The 21,641-nt window shown below is 34.5% G+C and overlaps 1 protein-coding gene and 1 long non-coding RNA gene across 2 annotated transcripts; one reads left to right on the top strand and one right to left on the bottom strand.

Moving 5' to 3' along the window:
• Window positions 1-432: 432 nt before the first annotated feature.
• On the bottom strand, window positions 433-4,186 carry LOC110735303. Its single transcript, XR_002514064.1, has 2 exons — window positions 3,808-4,186; window positions 433-745 (listed from the first exon to the last, which is right to left on the bottom strand). It is a non-coding gene; the product is annotated as an uncharacterized LOC110735303 (long non-coding RNA).
• A 14,520-nt stretch (window positions 4,187-18,706) lies between these two features.
• Window positions 18,707-20,244, top strand: LOC110735335. The gene is made up of 3 exons (XM_021915510.1): window positions 18,707-19,323; window positions 19,417-19,891; window positions 20,152-20,244. The coding sequence occupies exons 1-3, from the start codon at window positions 18,707-18,709 to the stop codon at window positions 20,242-20,244; spliced, it is 1,185 nt and encodes a 394-aa protein (XP_021771202.1).
• The last annotated feature ends 1,397 nt before the right edge of the window (window positions 20,245-21,641 follow it).

Genomic DNA, 21,641 nt, shown 5'->3' with positions numbered 1-21,641 from the left:
ACTTATCTTTGCCAACATTTTTCAATCACCTAGTAACACTTTATTTGACTTTATGTATCACTTTTCCAAGCTAATGTATCACCTTGTCGATAATTAGGTAACATTTTTCAATCATCTTTTAAGATATAATAACACTTTATTTGAAATTATGTATCACTTTTTGCAAATCAGAGTAACACCTTCTCAATTAATAAATAACATTTATTATTATTTTATTTTTTATCATTATTAATACAAATACTAAGATACAATGATTATTGTTTAAAATATGGAACCTTTTATTTTGTAAATATATAAATATATATATATATATATATATATATATATATATATATATATATATATATATATATATTTACATGTTTAACAACCACAAATGTAAAATTAACATATACGATAGACAAAAATTTAAATTGATATATAATTTTATAGTTTCTTAAAAAAAATCCATAAACACCAATTTGTTTGTTTGGCTAAACAATCTAATAATTAAAACAAAAAGAAACTCAACTTCATTCTCTAGATCAGACCACCAAATTCCAAAATAGAAAACGCAAAATAAGTAAGCTTAGTAGCAAACAGATAGCAGTAACAGCGTGTAGATAGCAGCGGCTTATAATAGCGCCCATATTAGTAGCTAACAGAAGACAGCAGCACTAGGCCAGCAGAGAGAAGTAGCAGAAGACGACGGTGACATCAGCAGGCATTAGTGACATCATCACATCAGCAAGTAGCAGTAACAAGCCTGTAGAATTAGAAACCAACAATAATCAATATTCTACCTTTATTGAAATAAAAGGAAGACATCAAGGCTAATATCTAAAATGAAATAAAAGTGGTTTATAACACGTATCTCATCTAAAAGAATTCAGGTCCATTACTCACACACTATTGAAAGACAATAAAAAAATTAAAGAAGCAAAGTTAGGAGTTCAATCCATATATAATTGGCAGATTAGATTGTAAAATCTCTCTTTCCTTTTATTACTTTAGTTTTTTGAAGGGATGACAAAGGTTAGTTTAGGGTATTTAAGAACTTTAAATGTAGTAGTTATGGACAAAATTAGCAATTCTTGATATAATATATACTCTCTAAGAAAACCAATTACACAGCCTGAGTTATTAGGTGAGTGAGGAGTGACTGTGTGAATTAAAACTTCAACAACAGATTCAGGTAAGAAACAAGACAAATGGCAGCACCAACATCTACTATAGTTGTAGTAAATGGGTTTACCTCGCCTTTCTTTTTAGGTGGAAATAAGAGCAGTAGTCATTCGATTGTAGCTAGTATGTGGTTGTGGCTGTGGCTGGTGCAACTGCTTCTAAGAAGTCATGGATTCCTACTACTAAATGGGTTTTTGCCTCACTTTTTATATTTTTGTGTTCGCCCCATTAGAACAAGTTGGACAAATATAGAACATATATATTACACTCAAAACAGATTGTTAGATTTTAGTTTGGTAAGTGAAAATATTAATAAATAAAGAAAATGAAAGGGAATTCACAAGTAACATATGATATTCTACAACAAAAAAAGGTAACATCGAACATTACCATACTCAAGTGCACCTAAAGGTGATCAATGGGCGGGCCGGGTCGAGGTCAAAAATATTTGCCCATTTCTTGGGCCGGGTCGGATCGCGCCAAGCTTTGGTCCAGAAAACGTGTGCCCAAACTCGCCCAAACTAGTCGGCCCATACGAGCTTTTCGGGCCAAATTTGGGTTGGGCCAAAAAAATCAACTAAAAATGCAAAAATCCATTTCCCAAACCCGTCCAATCTTTTTTTAAAATCGGACTGGGCCAGACCCAACCCGATTTCGTGCCGGAAAATTCTGCCCAAAACCCGCCCAAAATCGGGCCGGGCCAGCAGGCCGGGCTCAATGTGATCAGCTCTAAGTGCACCTAAAGCCTAACATGCATGTCCTCCTCGTCAATAAGATCTTTAAACTTTAGAAATAGGAGTTTCTAAACCTAGGCTAGATTTGACCCAAATCAAGAAATTTGTGAGGTCATGTGGTTGTGAGTAATGGAATCTGAAATGTATACAGAGCCTAAATCTCTTATAGTATTAATATCATTCAACTGTAGCCAGGTAGATTTCTAGCAGTAGAAATGGCAAAAGCTATGCAAAACGCAAAATGTAATCACACTATTAAGAACCAAAAAATGGGCAATATTAATTCCAGCTTACTAAAGAAACAATACAGAAAAATAAATATCAGTAAAATATTATCTCACTATTATGAACTCGATTTAACAACCAATGCATTATAAGACTTTAGCCCTAGTACAAGGAAAAAACTATACACGGAATCCAAAAAAAGGTAAGTGTTCATTAAGGATAATCACTTTGAAAAATGCAATGAAAAAAAGAGCCGAATTCTGAATAAAAACCTGAGATAACACCACTAATTGAAGTTTGTTGAATCTTGAATGACATATTTACTAGCAGATAGTTCAGGTGGAAATTGAAAACCAAAAGCAAATTCTTCTAAATAGATTTTATATCAAGTTATTAACATTCCACAACAAGAAGCAAACATATTAGCTTTTAGAATGCACTCACGGGTGTATCTTTAAGTGCTTGCAGCTTAGCAACCAAATCCCATATATAACAAGAGAAATATGGTTAGAAAATATTTAATTCAGAGCTGGTAATGGAATGATGAAAAGGCACTTCACAAAGCAATCAACTTTTAAATATCTTCTTGTAGAATAACTTTGAGATTTTCAATTGATGTCTGCTACTAACAAATAAGGATAATGTTAAATTCTAAAATAGACAACGTTCAGCATTATAGATAATTAGATTACCCTTAACTACCTCTGACTAAAACAATTAAGATAAACTTACCCTTGAGTAATCACGTATCACAAACATTAAAGTTGAAAAAAAAAAACAAATAGTAATTACTGCTTGTGCAATCTTTACATCAATTAATCTACAAGAACACTTGCTAAAGGTTTGATATAGCAAAAACAAAGAGAAATAAATATAGGAAACAATGTTTCACTTATAAAGTCTTCGATAGAGGCCTATTCATTGCTTGCTCATGCAATATGTCATATACATCAATTGTAGATTACTAATATGTCATATTCATCAATTGTAGATTACTGAGCAAATTGACATATAAACAATTTTTTTTTTAAAAAGGTTAAACAAATCAGGTAAGCAGAAAAATTAGACTATGTACTTACATGTTTATAAGCACTATATCGGACATAACAAGGGAAAATAAATCACTTTGTTTTTCAAAAGTTGTATCATCCTAGACATGCAAGATGTCAAGTAGAAGATTTCCGCAATGGGTTTAATCTATTTACACTTCACTATAATAGTTGATACACAACATCCTTACTCCAATTAAATCAAATTTACAACATCAAATCAAGCAACAAGATGTTTCCAATCAAGATGAGGCACTTAAAAACTACAAGTGCCTTCATCATCCCGCTCCATGGAAGGCTTAATCTCATCTTCATCCTCCTATTTGAATCCAAACTCAAATTCAAACCATAATCCTAACAATTTGAATCCTAACCAAAAATTTGAACCTAATCCTAAAAACTTGACAGCAGCAAGCATTAATCAAAGAAATAAAAAGCAAGTAATTGCAAAGCAAAAAAACAAAAAAAAAAAAAAAAAAAAAAAAGCAAAATCCCCAAATTCACGGTACATAACCGTCGTTTATATGTATCATTAAATCAAAAAATAAAACAAGACCCCCAAAATCAAAACCCAAATTCATAAATTAAACAAATAAATAGCCCTAAATCTAAAAAAAAAAAAAAAAAAAACTTACAATTGGAGGTGCCTATGGTGCCAATAGGTAGTGGTGGTGCGGCTTCGATTGAGGTAGAGGTAGAGGTGAAGGTGGCTACTTGGCGTCGGCTTGAGCGAGGTTGTAGAAGACATTGTTCACCTATGCTTCGAGGAAAGGAAAAGAAAAAGAGGGGGTAGATTGAATTGAATGAAGGAATTCCTTGAATGAATAATACGTAGTATGAAGTAAAGATAAAGCTTTAAGTGAAAGTAAAGACACTAGCAAAAGAAGAGATAAAGCTTTAAATAAAAGTAAAGACACTAGCGAAAGTTTTTTTTTATTTGTATTTTTTTTATATAGATGTTATACCACTTATACGAGTATAAGACACTAGCAAAAATGATACTTAATGAGTGATACTTAAGCTCTATTTTTTTTAAATTTTTTTTTTAAAAAAAATATATTAATGAGTGATACGTAATAATATCAAAGGTATTACAATAAAGTGATATTTAATGTCAAAGTCTTACAATAAAGTGTTACTTAATGTCAAAGTGTTACATTAATGTGTTACTTAATTTCAAAGTGTTACAATAAAGTGTTACTTAATGTCCAAGTGTTACTTATGACTTAGTTAAATTTCTAGCCATGAAAATGATACCATGGGGTGTTACCTTATATCATTTTTTTACTAGTGACAGTATTAATAATAATAAAAAAAATGATGTTAAAAATAAATATCATTAATTCTTTTGCTGCAAATTAAAATAAATGCAACAAATAAGTAGCAGCAAATAAATATTTTTCTTGTAGTATAACACATTATTTGAGTCGCATGAAGTTAACCTAGCAACAAAAAATAACTAATTGTATCGGGCATAGTTTGACTGCTACAAATAGGTCATCAATTGTAATAGACAAACTAACAAAGTTTTTGAAACTAAACCCCACGTGTTAGAGTTTTATACCGAGTTAACACAAAAAGAAGGAACAAAACTTTCCAACAATTCAGATAAGTTATTGAACTTTTCCAAGTTGCAAATATGGTGCTTAATAGATAATCAAGTCATCTTACATGTTCCAACGGCTAATAAAGTATAAAAAATTGAAAAATATTCATTTTTTAGAAACTAAGAACTCTTTCTTTTTCTCTTCAATAATATAAACTCTTAAGTGAATCCTCCACTAAAGTAGCTTTAGAGTTTTCTCTCCATTGAAGCAGTTTTTAGGTAAAGATACACTTATATTTAATCGACAAATATTAATTTCAACCTAATGATTAAAACAAGGAATGATAAACATTGAATTGAGAGTTAACATACAATAATTGCCAACAAGCAGGATGAATCATAATGTATAATTCTTTGATTTTTCGTTCTAATAATTTTTTAATTTATGGTAAATCCTTATATATTTAATTATTTCAACTCAGTTTTAATTAGTGTATCAAGAAAGAGATTGAATGTGCGACCTATAACTTTGTTTCTTTATTCCCTATTATATACTTTTTCTTGGCTTTTTTATTCTAATTAATATTTGGGTCTTTTATTATAAACTTTGAATCATATGACATAATATAATTTCCTAAAACTTGAATTGGATAGTTCCATGGGAAAAGATTACATCTTCATAATTATCAATAAGCAAATTAACTAACAGTTTGGTTTGACTTGTAATTATGAATATGCTTAAATAAACTAACCAAGTAATAAAGAACTTTTCTTAATTAATTTATTAATTAATTTGAGCTAATGAATATGCCTAAAATTGAGTCATAGTTCCTTTGAGTCAACCCGGATTTTTATTCCCATATATTGCACAAATGTCAACTTGTTTTGGTGATATCATGCGTTCTAGGAAGATTTACGAGTCGTAGAAACTATGGATCAATAGCCCCGAGATTTATCTTTCATTTGGAGTTTGTTTCATTCAATTTGAAGTCACAGACAAAAAGTTATGACTAAAATACTACAGCCTGTCCAGTTCGGTGCACATACGTGAAGTCTTATCTTAGTCCTTAATTAAGTCTAGTCACATAGTCTAGTCCCATGGTCATGACACGAGTCAAACATGTCACCTACACTCACTAGCCTTAGAACACATTTTGTGTATATGTCATCATGAACATGTCTTAGGTTCATGCATGAGTCGTTTTTTTCGTCAATTGAGTTGGGGGTACATGCTATTCCTAATTTTTTCATATATCTCCATCTACATCATCTTTTCCCTCTCTACAAGATTTATCCATACCTATTATTCTCCTCTTTCTTCCATGATCTTTTCCCATTTATTGTATATAGAGCTTGAGTCAAAAAATTAACAATAAGTATCCTTGATTTTCCTTTTTACAGCACTTGGTCAAGGAGAGAAGGGAGATTAATCAAGGATAACACCTTTGTTCAAGTACTACTTTTTGACAAACCAGTTAAGAAAAGCTAAGAAGATAATGGCGTCTCAGGAAGAAGTCAACGAACTTAGGAAGGACATGGCCAACTTAACTGAATTGATGAAGAGTATGGCTCTTTAAATCAATGACCCTGTGAAGCAACAACAAGTGGAGCTCATGCAAGAAAGCTTAAGCAAAATATCCAATGGTTATAGATTCCAGGGCATTAGCTTACAAGGGGTCTCACTAGAGAAGGAACTTCTTCCACAAAAGTTTGGTGCCAATGTCATCCCTAAATTTAAGCCAACTGACAATCCTTACTTTCACTTATGAGGTTTCGAGACTATAATGAACATTAAGGGATTGATAGGAAGATTTTTCATTCTTTATTCTCACTATCTTTAGAAACCGTTTGTCTACAATGGTTCTTTCCTCTTGAAAAAGAGAAAACCTCTTCTTAGGATTCCATAATAAACACTTTCATAGATAGATATAAGTGCAACATTCAAGATGAAAAAAATAATAGACAACTTGAGATGCTAAAGCAAAAAGAAAACGAAGGGTTCACTTCTTTCTTCAACAAATGGAGGGAAACTTCTACTAATATGGTTAAGATTCCTACTGAAAAATAGTTTTTAAGGATGTTCATCAAGAATCTTCAAGAAAAAAATGCAAAGCACTTAAAATACCAACACAACTTGAATACTTTCAAGGCTATCTATAATATAGGCATTGACATTGAAGACGATCTTTTGAAAGATAATAATGCGAAAGGGAAGAAGAACGACCATCCTTTTTCTTCCTCCCCCATTAAAGAAGTACATGCTACGAACACCTCTAAACAACGAATCCAAAGGTGGAAAAGAGTGTTCACTCCACTCGGTATGAGTTATGAGGCAGCTTTCGAAAAGCTACATCACAAAGGACTCGTCATGCCCATAGGACCCATCAAAGACCCGGTTTAAGAAGCTATCTCACCTTAGTGGGATCCTAATAAACACCGCAAGTATCACCAAGGAAAGGGTCACGACACTAAGTAGTGTTGGAAAATCAAATAAGCTATTCAAGACCTGATCGATGACAATTAAACTTTCGAGATTCTAGCAATCGCAGAAGATCACACATCCTTCGATTCTTCACTCCTTAACACACCTGTAGGTGAGCCCATGATCGAGATAGCTTATATAACCTCTATTGATGAAGTGTTCATGGTTAAGGAGGATGAAAGAATCTTCTTAGATAATACCGGGGAAAATTTGTCAAGTCTAAAAGAAGACGTTCAAAAACTTCAAGATGTCATTGCCATGCTCTTGAATGTGGTAGAAAGACTAGCAAATCGGATGATGGTTATTGAACAAAATTCTCACCAAGGATTTAATGAAAAACTTAATGCTCCTAAACCACGGGCAAAACAAACCATTGAAGAATACACACCAATAGAAATGACGTATGATGAAGCTTTTGACTATCTTCATCATCAAGGTCTCATTCATCCCGTTGGCCCCATTCACGATCAACCACCTGAGAAATGATCTCCCAATTGGGATCCAACTCTTATTGGAAATATATCATTTAGGCCATGGTCACACCACCTAAAAGTTTTTTACCCTCAAGGATCTCATTGATTCACATCACCTTCATGTTCCTCTAAGAAATAGGAAGGCCAAGAATAGTAACAATAATAACAGTGGTTGGAAAGAAAAGAAGAACAACAATCCTTATTCTTCAAAAACTACCCACTCAAACTACGTTAGCATGTTTAACTTGGATGAGGTCCTTTCCATGAAAAAACGAGGGACAAAGAGAAATTTCACACCTATTTGCAAAAGTTATGACACAACATTCGATCGCCTTCATGCTAAAGGTATCATAACTCCTATTGGACCATTTGAAGATCCACCACTCGAAAGGAGGACGACTAGCTGGAACCTCAATACACACTACAAATACCATTAAGGTAGGGGTCATACTTCTGAGAGCTGTTGGAAGCTAAAAGAGGCCATCCAATACTTGATCGATAATAACAAGCTTCCCATACCTCCGGATAGCAAGAACACCAAGTGATACTAAGAGCGCAAAACATGAGGCGAGCTTCAACGACAAGATTTCATGACCTCTTTTTCTATTTCTTTTATTCATCCTTTCCCCAATAAGTCTAGCATAGGCACCTTTTATTTTACTTATATCTTATTTTGTTAGGGTTTTCCTTTTTACCTTTTAATAAAATGAGTATTTCTTTCTTGTATATGATCATTACATTGCATTAAAAAAAATAAAAAATAAAAAAATCTATGTCGAACTAAGCACAAGGTATACTTATGATTAGAGGCACCCCTTGTAGCCATATCATATAACCTTTCACCTTTCAAATATACAATCATCTCTTGTCAAACCACTTTCAGCCTCGTCTAACGATAGACCTTTATTTTTTCGACCCATATCTACTTAACCTTGGGATGGAATGGTGAAGAAACCTCAAGCATACAAATACTAATATTAAAAAGCAAGGTTGCACACCTTGGTGGCTAATCTAATGTCTTGAGCATTTATCCCTTTCTTCTTCCATCTTTAGCCTAACCACGTTACAACCCTTAAAAGACCTCTTTGAGGCATACACATACTTGTGCGAGGTTCGGCTAGAGCTACGTTCGGCCTGATTCCTAATGGATACGAAGGCAACCTCACATTGGGGTGCATCCATAATAAAAATGCATTAATATTTACTCTCGTAATTGATCATATAAAGGGATCTCCTATTCTCTTCCCTATCCATTAAGACCTAGACTTGGGTGCTTGATCATTACATCATTAGCTTACCTAGCCTAAGAGTCACCATCATTTGACTATTCTTGAAATAATATCTTTCCATATATTTAGCCTTGGTAGCCTAACTTTAGTATCACTTTCACACATATCACAGATACATGACCAAATAATCTTACCTATAGGAACCCTTTGCCATGAAATCTTAACACAACGTTAAAGCATGCATGCCTTGTAATATCAAAATCACACATCGGTGTAATCAACATTGCATTACAAATTATGAAGTGCTTAGCCTCCGTGCATAAGCTACCCAAATACTTTCATCACCAAGTTAACAATTCAGATAGCCTAGGATGAATTAATCCTTTCACTATGAGATACAACATGGATGCATACATTTGACTAAGCTCATTCAACATACCATCCAACACTTCACCTCTTCCTTCTTGTGTCTTATTTTTCTGGAGAAAGTCGGTACCCTCCACAAAAAATGATGGAAATTTTTTGCTTGCCTTTTTTGCATTTTCGAGTCGCATAATCACATTATAATGCACACACGAGTCATGTACTTTGAGTCATGTCACCTCGAATTTAGTCTAACACATGTGTAAAAACACATTAAGTCACATGAGATACACACTCGTGTCAAAACACATTGAGTCAACCTCAAGTCATTTAATCACCTTAGGTCAACCCTAAGAAAAACACCAGCAGAGTCTTTTGCAATCTTTTGATTTTTACAGGACAACCATTCATCAAAGCTCTTGTTCACAGCCAACGAATGATCTCAACCAACATTCAAGTATCAAAGCTCTTTTGTTCAGAGACGCATGGGAATCTTATTTAAGCTCTTTTGTTCAGAGACACGTGGACATATCAAAAAGTTCTTTTCTCATGGTCGTGTGGGCATATCATTCAAAGCTCTTTGTTCAAAGACGTATGGACATTTCTTTTCAAGCTCTTTTTCTCATAGACGCGTGAGCATCCTATTAAAGCTTTTTTTTTTAAAGACGTGTGTACATTTCTTCCAAAAGCTCCATTGTTCAGGGACGAGTGAACACCTTAACTTTTTTGTACATATGCGTTTCTTAACTCTTTTATTTGTTTAACTAACACTAGTTTGCAGGTATCGTTGTTACAAGAATTATTTAGGATGGTAGAATATTCTCAATCATTCTCCGTCCCTATCGTTACTTTGACTTTTGTTTTCGAAACTTGCGTTTCTCCAAACTTAGTCAAAGTGGGGGCTTCTGTAAACAACCAAATGTGTCTCCCCAAAAACCAAACCCAGTGATGAATACCTTTCATTTCATTTGATTATCAAACGAAGTTAAAATGTGGAAAGTCTAGTAATGTTTATGTTTTTAGTAAATTACTTTCTTCCTGTTTTCAAAAATATTTCTTTTTCTTACTCTATTTATGAAAACTTCTATTCCAGTTTATTTTGGTCCATCATAAGGGTCCAATATTGGTGTAGTGTGATGGGGATTAAAAAGATCTTTCCAACGATATATTACAAGCCCAATTCCGATGAATAATGAGGAAGTTATGGCCAATATACTAAATTGGGCCCAAATCGGATTTTACCTACGGCCCAATGATCATAAGGAGGGTCCAAAGGTTTAATCCTATTCCTAAACTAATTAGGATTTATTAGAAGCTTTTATGAGTTTCTAAAAGATCTTAATTATCCTCTTTGAAAAAATAAGATCATAGAATTTAAAATTGAATAAAAATTTTCCTTTTTTAAAGTCCTAATTCTATTTGAATTTAAAGATGTTCAAAGAAAGTAAGACATTATTTTTGTTCCTCATAATATTTATTTAAATCATATATGGTTGGATATATGTTGAAATAATCTTTCCAATGATATATTATAATATTAATTCCGAGCTATAACGAAAAAGATATGAAAGAAATACAAAACTCTATCCACAACTGACACCCTTCCCCTATTTAGGCCATTTCTTTTTATCTACAAAATATTTTAATTTGATTATAATTGGGTTGGGAAGAAGACTTCAAGATCTTTCCAACGACATATTATATGTCTTATTTGGATTTCTGGATCAAAAGATATGTTAAAAACAAAATCCGCAACAACAATTGTCCCAGCGCCAAACGACAAGTTTGTCACCTGGCGCTAATACCTATCGCCTAGCGCTGCTCCTGTTGTCTGGCGCTAACTCCTTTCGCTGAAGACAGGAGGTCTTATATTCTGAATGGGACTTGAACTCTTTTCTATCGTATCTCGAGCTATTTTTTCTATAAATAGGGGTTGTATCTCACCGTTCTTAGGGATTCACAGCCATCATCTCTCTCTATTCTCTCTCTAAAAGCTACAACTTTTCCTTCTCTCTATATTCTTTTTCTAAACCTTTACTTATACAAAATTTCACATACATTAGCTTTAGACACACCTAGCCAAGTTTGAAGTTTCCTTCGCCCTAGACGTGAAAGGTTGATGATTTTTGAGGGTTTGGTCCCAATCCTTATTACAATTCTTTGATTAGATTTACTGTTATAATATATTTCCTTGAAGTTACTAACGTGTGTATTTTGTTATTATAAAAAGTACGAGGAATCGAAGTAAGTAATTTAATTACTTTATTGATTTTTTGATATAGAAATCATGCTTAGATTATTTTGTTCATTTCTAGTATCATATTAAGATGTTATATTGCTTTCTAGTATTATGTTTAGGGTAAAAAACTAAAATTTCTAATATCATTTATATTATTATGATGCTTCCTATTTATTTCCTAATATTATGTTAGTGTCATTTTAGGGCTAATTTATCTTTATTGCTTAGTGACATGCTAGGGTTTGTTATTAATCTTGTTAGTGTCATGCCTAGGATCTTGCTCATATTATTATTATGATTTATTAAGAATATTATTATTATGATGATGATTGTTATTATGTTGCTTGATTTTTTTATTGTTATTTCTTTATCACACCTTTTATGAATGTTTGAAGGGAATTTGTAGTTGTAATCACGCTTAATAAGATAATTAATAATCTTGTATAGGCTAATAAGATTATAATTCAAGTGATCGACAATAATAAATTTGTTTGTGCATTAATATTCAACCAACATGTATTAAACAGGTTAAGGGTTAACCTATTGATTACATGTTAGTCAGAAAGCGCACATGAAAATGAAAAGAATAAAGTAGAAGCCTATATTTTAGGGCAAGTTCAGTCTCTTTTAGGTTGGATTTGTACCTTCATCCCCAAACTTCTAGTCATGGTTCCAGACCTATTGGAGTTAACGATCTCCTGGATCGTTAAGGGGTGTAACCTTCACTCTGTGAACAGTTTACAAGTTCCTAAAAGTTATTGGCGACTGTTTTACAATAGCTTCCTTCCCTTTAGACGCCAACATGCTTAAGTGTTTGATCACAGTGGGGCTCAAGTGTGGGATGCTTGAAATATTCCCTACATGAACATTGATGATTTTACGTTGTCAAGTTGAAGTTCTCAATCAGGAAAATCCTATATCACGGATAATCCATAACACTCTAAAATTTTATCGTCTTATTATGAAAGGGATAAAAAATGAAGATGCTATGATTTGAAAAGTAATTTTAACTAAACCTATGCAATAAGTGAACGACAACATTCACAATTGCACGAATGAAATCAAGCTTATTAAATACGGGTGTGATTTCTATAAATGTTTTATAAAGAGTATTACTCTTAAAACATTTAGAAAAACCATTTATCATAAGATAAACCATTCAGGTTTTGGAGTAATTTAATTTCATGCAATTTTATTACTCCATTTTTTTTAAATGTGGTTTAGAATAAAATTATGAGTCCACCCGATTTTGTGAATATTCAAAATAGGGTATCAAGACCAATCTTGGATAAAGAAACACCTATTAAGTGAACATTGAATATTGTAATCGAAAATTATCCTTAATCGAGGTCATTTAAATGATGGACGATTAGTGACAGCTTGAGATTAGTGTTACTGAATAATCTGACTGCTTCTTGTGCAACAAGGATATAATTGTTGTAAATCATTTGCACAGCTATTTGTTTAGAACCATAATTGATCGACTTGATGAGAATACTTTAAGAGATTTAAAAATCGTCATAAGTATACTTCTCATTATGGCTATCGTAACCTCTTTCCCCGACCATGAGTACTGTGAGTTCTTGTGTTTGAGTACTAGTCCGCTTTGATATTCATCAAACGTCTGTTGTACATTGGGATTATATCGGCAAACTCGGGCGGCTAGGTCCTCCTAGTAAGAGAAGCTTACAATGCAAGATTGGGAATGTCCCCCTACTAACAATAGTGAACATGTCTTTGTTGTTTACAAGGCCTCTCGATGAGCGAATTGTGAAATGCATGACCGTGCTCGAATAGATTTTAGAAATCATCTGTTTATTGATAGTCAAACTTGTATTTTGAGAAACACTTCTGGATGTAATAAGGATGACGATTAATCTGACCTTATAGTTCATGAAGAGACATTAAGTGACATAGGAAAAAGGTTATACACTAAAAGTGCACTTGTCCGGAAGGACAAGTGGAAGATTGTAAGGAATGGTGTCATTCATACAAGTGTAATATTCCGATAAAGGGTTTGAAGCAATTAGAAAGCTATTTATTCAGCAAGTTCAAGTGATTAGAATGCCTAGGTTGATGCCGCTTCCAATTAGTAATATTAATGCATACTTCCTCCGTTCTTTATTATTAACTCACTTTGACTTTAACACTATTCACCACCCCTTCTTTGACCGTTATTTGTGAATAAAACTGTAGGGAATATTTCAAGCATTACCCCAAACTTGAACCCCATTGTGATCATACAGTTAAACATGGTGGCGTCCAAAGGGAAAGAAGCTAGAGCAAAGGAGTCCCCAACAAGTTTTAGATACTTGTAAACCGTTCAAAGGGTGAAGGTTACACCCCTTAACGATCAAGAAGATCGTTAACTCCAACAGGTCTGGAACCATTACTGGAAGTTCGGGGATTAAAGTACAAATCCAACCTAAATGAGATTGAACTTGCCCTAATAATAGACATCTACTTTATTCTTCTCGTATTCATGTGTGCTTTCTCACTAACATGCAATTAGTAGATTTACCCTAAATCTGTTTAATCTATGTTGGTTGAATATTAATGAAAAAATAAACTATTATTGGCGATCACTTGAATTATAATCAAAATAACCCTAACAAGATTATTAATTATCTTATCAAATGTGATTACAAGTACTAATTCCCTTTAAACATGCATAAAATGTGTGATCAAGCAATAACAATAAATATATATCAAGCAACATGATATTAACAAATTATGTATAAGTTATCAGTCACTTAATAAATAATCGGAAATAATTCGTAAATTAACAAATTACGTAAAAAAATTCGCAAATTAACAAATTATGTGAAATAATTCGCTAATTAACAAAATTACGTGAATCAAATCGCAAATTAACAAATTACGTTAAATTATATAATTCGACACAACAATAATCATAATCATAATCATGTTATAGCATAATATTAATGAGTGTCATTTATAGCATTTATTTGATTCTCTTTAGGATGAATTTTATGTCATTATATAACTATTTTACATAGCTTTTCCTAGATTTTACTCTTTATTTCTTTTAGTTTGCATTTTCTTAGTTGGATTTTTTTCTTTATGCATATCTTGGTTTATTTTGTTACTTTCTCTTTTATTTGTTTGTTTTCCATTATTTTTCAGGTTAAGGTCGTTATTAAAATTTCCCGAGGCCTCTTCCCAAGTTTAGCATTGATTAAGATGCCTAGTGGTCTCCATTTGAAGCTCAAGCATGGGGAAGTGCAAGTTTCTAAAGACCTTGAGCTATGCATTCAAGCCGTGGGGGCATGATTCCTAGTCTTGAACCCGCAAACATGGAGTTTAGAAAAAGCAAGGTTTCGTGTTTATTAAGAGCATTAAATGGAGCGCACGAGGAGCATCAGAATGAAAAGGAAGAGGGCTCCCCTGCTCCCAGGCTCGAGCGCGGGCGACCATGGCGCGGCCGCGCTTCTTTCGGGCGCGGGTGCACCTGTTTAGGTCCCTGTTCCGTACCCATTTTTGCGCAACCGCTCTCTCTCTTGTAGTTGGTGACAGAGTAAAGTCGTATCCCCAAATCAAAAGTAATACCTAAATCCTCTAACTAATGTAGATAGGGAAGTAGGGTCGAACCCATAGAGAAACGGATCTTTCTATTCCTAATTAACCATTATAATCTAGATTATGGGGTAACCAATATTTATATTTGAATAATAAACTAAACTACGGAGATCAAGAATAAGGAGAATATAATATATAAAAGGATCTAGGGCATAGGTTCACCAATAAATAATATTCAAGGGTAGAATATAATAATCATTCATCAATGCATATATTAATCAGATTATAAAGGGCTTTCGCTACGTATTATAATCACACAATTAATTTACCGGTATCAAATCTCATCTTTCGAATCTTGACCTAACCATTTATAAATTAATCTGCCTATTGAAACTAGACCTAAACATCAATTCTCATCTCTCGAATCTCGAATCAATATTGTAAAACTCATGCATACATGATCAGGCCTAATCTAGTTACAGAGCATTAAATCAATCAATAGGAAATTAATCTAGCATTGATAGTTAACAACAATAAATTACCCCTTAATATTATTTATGGATCCCCGTAAACCCTAGAAAGAAAACTACTCACACATAATAGAAATTAAACTAATCAAAGCAATACATCATGACATGATTAAAGGAATGAAACAAACAACTAAGATTAAGAGAAGAGAAATAATTACCAAATAAATCTGGAATTAAGAATAGATTAAGAACAAAGGTTTAAGAGAAAGAAAATCTAAGAAAACAATTAAGAGAGTAAAATAAAGAGAGAGAGAGAGAGAGAGATAGAGAGAGAGAGATAGATAGATCCTAAAAACGTATTACGGAGGAGTATTTATACTCCTTACAAATCCTAAACTAAAACAATCTTAAACGACGAAATTAACTCCTAATATTTACACGTGCCCGATCGGGCGAGGCACCACCCAATCGGGCGCGCCTTTTTGCTCGTCAGTACCAATCTCGCGCCCGGCCAGGGCGTCACCGGGCACCGACCTTCGTTTCTCCCGCCCGGCCGGGCGCGCCTCCGGGTGCCAGCCTCTTTGGTCGGGCGGCTCTCTTGGGCCATTAATTGGACTACGATTGGGCTCTAATTCTTCGGGCCAATCTGGGTTTCCTCTTCCGGTCTTTAATACTCGGTCCAAATGCCCCGGTATCACCTATACCGAGCCCTTAATCACCGGTTCGATGACTCTAACCGACCTTGGGCTATAAAAATCTGGTCTTGCTTCTCCAATGTTCGTGATTGCTCCAAAATATCTCGGGAAAATACTCCAAAAGTATACTTCCCTGCAAAAGTCAACCAAATCTACGAAAACACTAGAAAACACCAATTAGTTATAAAAGTGGCCCTAAAAAGCCAAAAACACTACTAATTATGACCAAGGGACGGGGGTAAAATACTGTATAAAATAGACACATTAGTTGGCCGCGCCTGTTCTGGTTTATTTGGGGACGATCTAACTAATTTCTCTTAGTTAGTTTTACTATATATAGATTTTCTTTCTATTTTTTGGGAGAGTTCAATTTTTCAGAAATTAGAATAGAATTAGGTTAGATTTTTAGAGAGAGAAACTCTAGTTTGTAGAGAGAGAAGTTCTTGATTGATGATTGAAGATTGATGATTCTAAGTGTTTTTCTCCATTGAACTGAAGCAAGCTTGTAAGGATTTCTTACTTTAATGCAACATTTTTTTATCCAAATTTCTTTGTTGATTGTTCAAGTTGATTGGATTTTGAATTGGCATATTTTTTATTAATATGATGATAAATTTGTTGCTTAGTTTAGTTTTGATAATGATTACCATGATTAGTGAGTAGTTTTCTTGCTAGGGAAATGGTGAATCATATATTAGTAATTGATTTATGCTAATTGGGGGAAATTGATGGAATTGATGTTGTGATTAAATTGGTTTATTGATTATGCATGTGTGTATTAAATTTAGGAGTGATCAACCTAAGTTTCTCATACTAGATTGCATTGTAGGTTCACATTAATACGGAAAATTGATTTGTGACTCACATTTGTCGAATGAGTATGTTTGCAACTTTCCTAGCTAGAGTCTCTCGTTGTTGGCACTAGTTTGACCTCTAGGAGATTAGCCTACCATATTCTCTTGATTGCTTAATCGATTTTCCCTCGCAACGCTTGACTCAGTCACCTCCAATCCCAATAAGTTGATTTAATTACGAGTATATGTGGATGCATATCCTAGTGCTTGTTAAGTTTGATTTTCATTTCCGTTGTTTGATTGGTAGAATTGACACACCTCATTTCATTGCTTCGAAATAGCTTAGCTTTGACTTTAGCATTCATTTCCCATTCCTTGTGGTTCGACCCTCGACTTACTCTATGCTTTGTGTAGGGGTGTTTTGAGGGATTATAAATTTTGTTTTGACCAAGGGTAGATTAGTTTTCAACGGCCTAGTCTCGCCCTAGATAAAAAATGGCGCCGTTGTCGGGGAATGGCGTAGATGATTGCTATTGTTGTTCTATTTCACAAAAATTCGAAAATACAAAAAGATTTTATTCTTTAGGCTACATTTGTAGCCGTGCTACTAATATATTCCTTTGAGTTTGTGTGTGAAAGAGAATATGGGAGAAGCTCAAAGGGTTACATTGAAGGAGTTGGGCACTCCGGGTGCATACAAGTATGAGAGCGGGATTGCTCCATTATTAATCCCGGATAGTGACTTTGAAATCAAGCCGACATTGATAACTTTGATTGAAAGGAGGCAATATAGTGGAGGAGTTAATGAGAGCCCCCTAAATCATCTGAAGGACTTCGAGAAATATTGCAACACAATTATGGTGAGCGGGATAGCTCAAGAATTCATAAGGCTTAAGCTATTTCCTTTTTCTTTTATTGGAAGAGCTTAATAGTGGCTAGATACGGAAGTGAAGCCTAATTCTTTGAGAACTTGGGATGAAGTCACCAAGGAATTCCTTTCCCGTTTCTTCCCTAAAAAGAAAACGGCGGAGGCAAGAGCTTTGATTCAAGGTTTCAAGCAAAGGTCTAGCGAAAGTCTTTATGAAGCATGGGAGAGATACAAAGAGTACCAACGTGAGTGTCCTGACCATGGAATCCCCACTTACTTTATCATTCAAATTTTTTATGGCGGTTTGAGTCCTCAAGGGAGAGCAAGTTTAGATGCCGGAGCCAGAGGCCCAAACATGAATAAGACCGAGGAAGAGGTTGTAGGTATCATTGAGGATGTAGTTAGAAATTACATGGAATGGCAAGATAGTGAGAAGGAGTTGATAAACAAGAGTAGTACAATGAGATGCTCGACGGAATAACTCAATGATATCAACAATTTGTCGACTTAAATTTTGAATTTGGCAAAGGAGGAAGTTTCTATCAAGTATAAGCTCGAGAGCGCGACCTCACAAGCACTAATTATTCCCTCCCAAATTAATGGGAGAGGTACTTCTTCCTCTAACTCTCTTCTTTCTTCTTGTTGCTTGATTAAAGAATGTTGGTTTTGTGATTTGTGTGGAATGAATGACCATGATGCTTCTTTTTGCCCTAATGTTCCTTGTAATGAATATGTTGGGAGTGAGAATGAACATATGAACTTAGTTTCTAATAAGAATGTTGGACCTAGATTTGATGCTCAAAGGAATGTTGGAAATAGGAATTATCACAACTAAATGAACTATGACAATTATAACCAAAATGGCAGTTATAGAAACCATGGAATCCAAGGGAATTGTGGTAGCTATAACAACCATAGTTATAATGGTCAAGGTCATGACCAAGGATATGGGGACTATAACCAAGGTCATGGTAACCATAATCACGATAGTGGCCAAAATCAATGTAGAGGTAATTGGAACAATCAAGGTAGGGGAAATTTACAATCGAATGGTCAAAGAGATGCCGCACTTGGATTTGTTCCAAATACCCAAGAGCATAGTGATAACTTGTATGATAAATCATTTTCCTCTAGGAGTTTCTTGGAAGGTGTCATAGAGAAGCAAGCCAAATTGTTGGACACCAAAATGACCCTAAGCAATGGGAAATTCAATGACATGTTAACTTGCCATAAGGGGTTAGAGAACCAAATTTCTCAATTGGCTAATGAGTTTAAGGAATTTACAAATCTTTCTTCTTTGTCTTCACAAAGCTTAGATCTTAAGAGCCCTATGAATGCTATTGTAACTAGAAGTGGTCGGGTCCGTAAGAGTGAAATCTCTAAGAAGAGTGATGTTAATGATAGTCCTCGCAATGGCCAAATTGAGAATGAGGGAGATGAGAATACTTTAGGGTAAGAAGTCAATAAGGAACAAGTTGAAAAGGTGAAAGAGAGAGAAAGAGAAGTTTACAAACCTAAGTTCCCTTACCCCCAAAAGTTTAATAGGCACAAGCTAGACGAGCAATTTGGGAAATCTATAGAGATGCTTAGACAACTGCATCTTACTCTTCCTTTTACCGATATGATAGAACAAATGCAAAATTATGCGAAGTTTTGTAAGGAAATTTTGAGTGGAAAAAGAACTTGTGATGTGGCGAAAACAGTTAACTTGACCGAGAATTTTAGTGAAATCATATTGAACATCCCACCTAAGTTGAAGGATATCGGAAACTTTTCTATCCCTTGTGATATTTATAAAATGCAAATTGATAATTCCTTGTGTGATTTAGGAGCTAGTGTTAGCATCATGCCATACTCGGTATATCAAAGACTAGAGAAGGGAGAACTTTTACCTACCAACATTACCTTGCAACTAGCCGATAGATCAATTAGGATCCCAAGGGGCAAGGTAGAGGATGTTCCTTTAAGGGTAGGAAAGTTCATCATTCTGGTAGATTTTGTGGTCCTTGACATAGATGAGGTTCTACAATTCCTATTATACTCAGTAGACCATTTCTTACTACTTCGGGTGCTTTGATTGATGTCAAAAGTGCTAAGATTTCACTTAAAATTGGAGATGAGGGAGTTGAATTTGATTTGAATGAAAGTATGAAATATCCTTCTTCATTTCTTGAGAATTGCATGAGAGTTGAAATCTTAGATAATCTTGTAAATTCAATGCATGAGCATTTGTTCACAACTAATGATCCTCTTGAGTGTGTTTTGTTGAATAAATAAAAGATAGGTGCTCCTAGCAAGGACATGGCTTTGTATGAGAGCTTGTTGGATGGAAGCGTTGATGGAAGTGATGGGAAAATTTTCATGAAAATCTAAAGCCAAGAGGCTTTGCAAGTGACTTCAATCAAGGAAGGTAAAGGTGTTCCTATGGTAGAGCTCAAACCTTTACCATCACACCTAAGGTATGAATTCTTAGGCCCAAATTCTACTTACCCCATGATTGTTAGTGCATCATTGAGTAAAAGCCAAGCTCAAGAGTTATGCGGTGTTTTGAGAAAGCACCAAGGTGCTTTGGGTTATACCATTGATGACCTCAAAGGTATAATCCCCGCTTTATGTACACACCACATAACCCTTGAGGAGGGTGCCCTTCCTTTTATTAAACGACAACAGAAATTACATCCCCAAATGCGGGAGGTAGTGAAGAAAGAGATCACTAAGCTTATAGATGCGGGAATCATATTCCCCATCTCAAGCTCTAGATGGGTCTCTCCCGTTCATGTCGTTCCAAAGAAGGGAGGCATGACTGTTTTCAAGAATGAAAAAGGTTAGCTAATTCCAACAAGGACGGTCATTGGTTGGCGGATGTGTATAGACTATAGACGTCTAAACACATCCACTAAAAAAGATCATTTCCCCCTTCCTTTCATTGATCAAATGCTTGAAAGACTAACGAGGCACAAATACTATTGTTTCCTTGATGGTTACTCGGGATTTTTCCAAATTCCTATTCATCCCGATGACCAAGAGAAAACTACTGTTACTTGTCCCTATGGTACCTTTGCTTATAGGAGAATGCCATTCGGCCTTTGCAATGCTCTTGCCACTTTCCAATAGTGTATGATGGGTATCTTTGGAGACATGTTGGAAGAGGAGATGGAGGTGTTTATGGATGATTTTTGCGTAGGTGGAGTTTCCTTTGAAGCATGCCTTGAAAATCTTGAAAAGTGTCTGGCTTGTGAGAAAGTGAATTTGGTGTTGAATTGGGAAAAATTCCATTTCATGGTTGAAGAAGGAATAGTCCTTGGGCACAAAATTTCCCACAAAGGCATAGAGGTTGACAAGGTGAAGATTGAGGTTATCGAAAAGTTGCCACCTTTGGTCAATGTGAAAGGTGTGAGATCATTTTTGGGCCATGCCGAGTTCTATAGAAGTTTAATTAAAGATTTTTCACTCATTGCAAATCCCCTCAATGATCTTCTTCAAAAGGATGTCGAGTTTGTATTCGATGACAAGTGTTTGGAGGCATTCAATAAGTTGAATAAAGCTCTAATCTCCACTCCAATTGCTCAAGCTCTAAGACGGGATTTGCCATTTGAGTTAATGCGATGCAAGTGGTACGGCTATTGGACGAGTTTTAGGTCAAAGAGTTGATAAGAAACTTCATGTTATTTATTATATGTCCAAGACTCTAAATGGAGCTCAACGAAATTACACTGCAACGGAGAAGGAGTTCTTAGCTATTGTTCATTCCTTTGAAAAGTTTCGTTGCT

This window comes from Chenopodium quinoa, unplaced genomic scaffold (assembly GCF_001683475.1).
Source record: "Chenopodium quinoa cultivar QQ74 unplaced genomic scaffold, ASM168347v1, whole genome shotgun sequence".
In the NCBI taxonomy this organism is placed as follows: Eukaryota; Viridiplantae; Streptophyta; class Magnoliopsida; order Caryophyllales; family Amaranthaceae; genus Chenopodium; species Chenopodium quinoa.
Note: the sequence above shows the minus strand (reverse complement) of the source record. Positions and strands in the feature narration are given on the sequence as shown.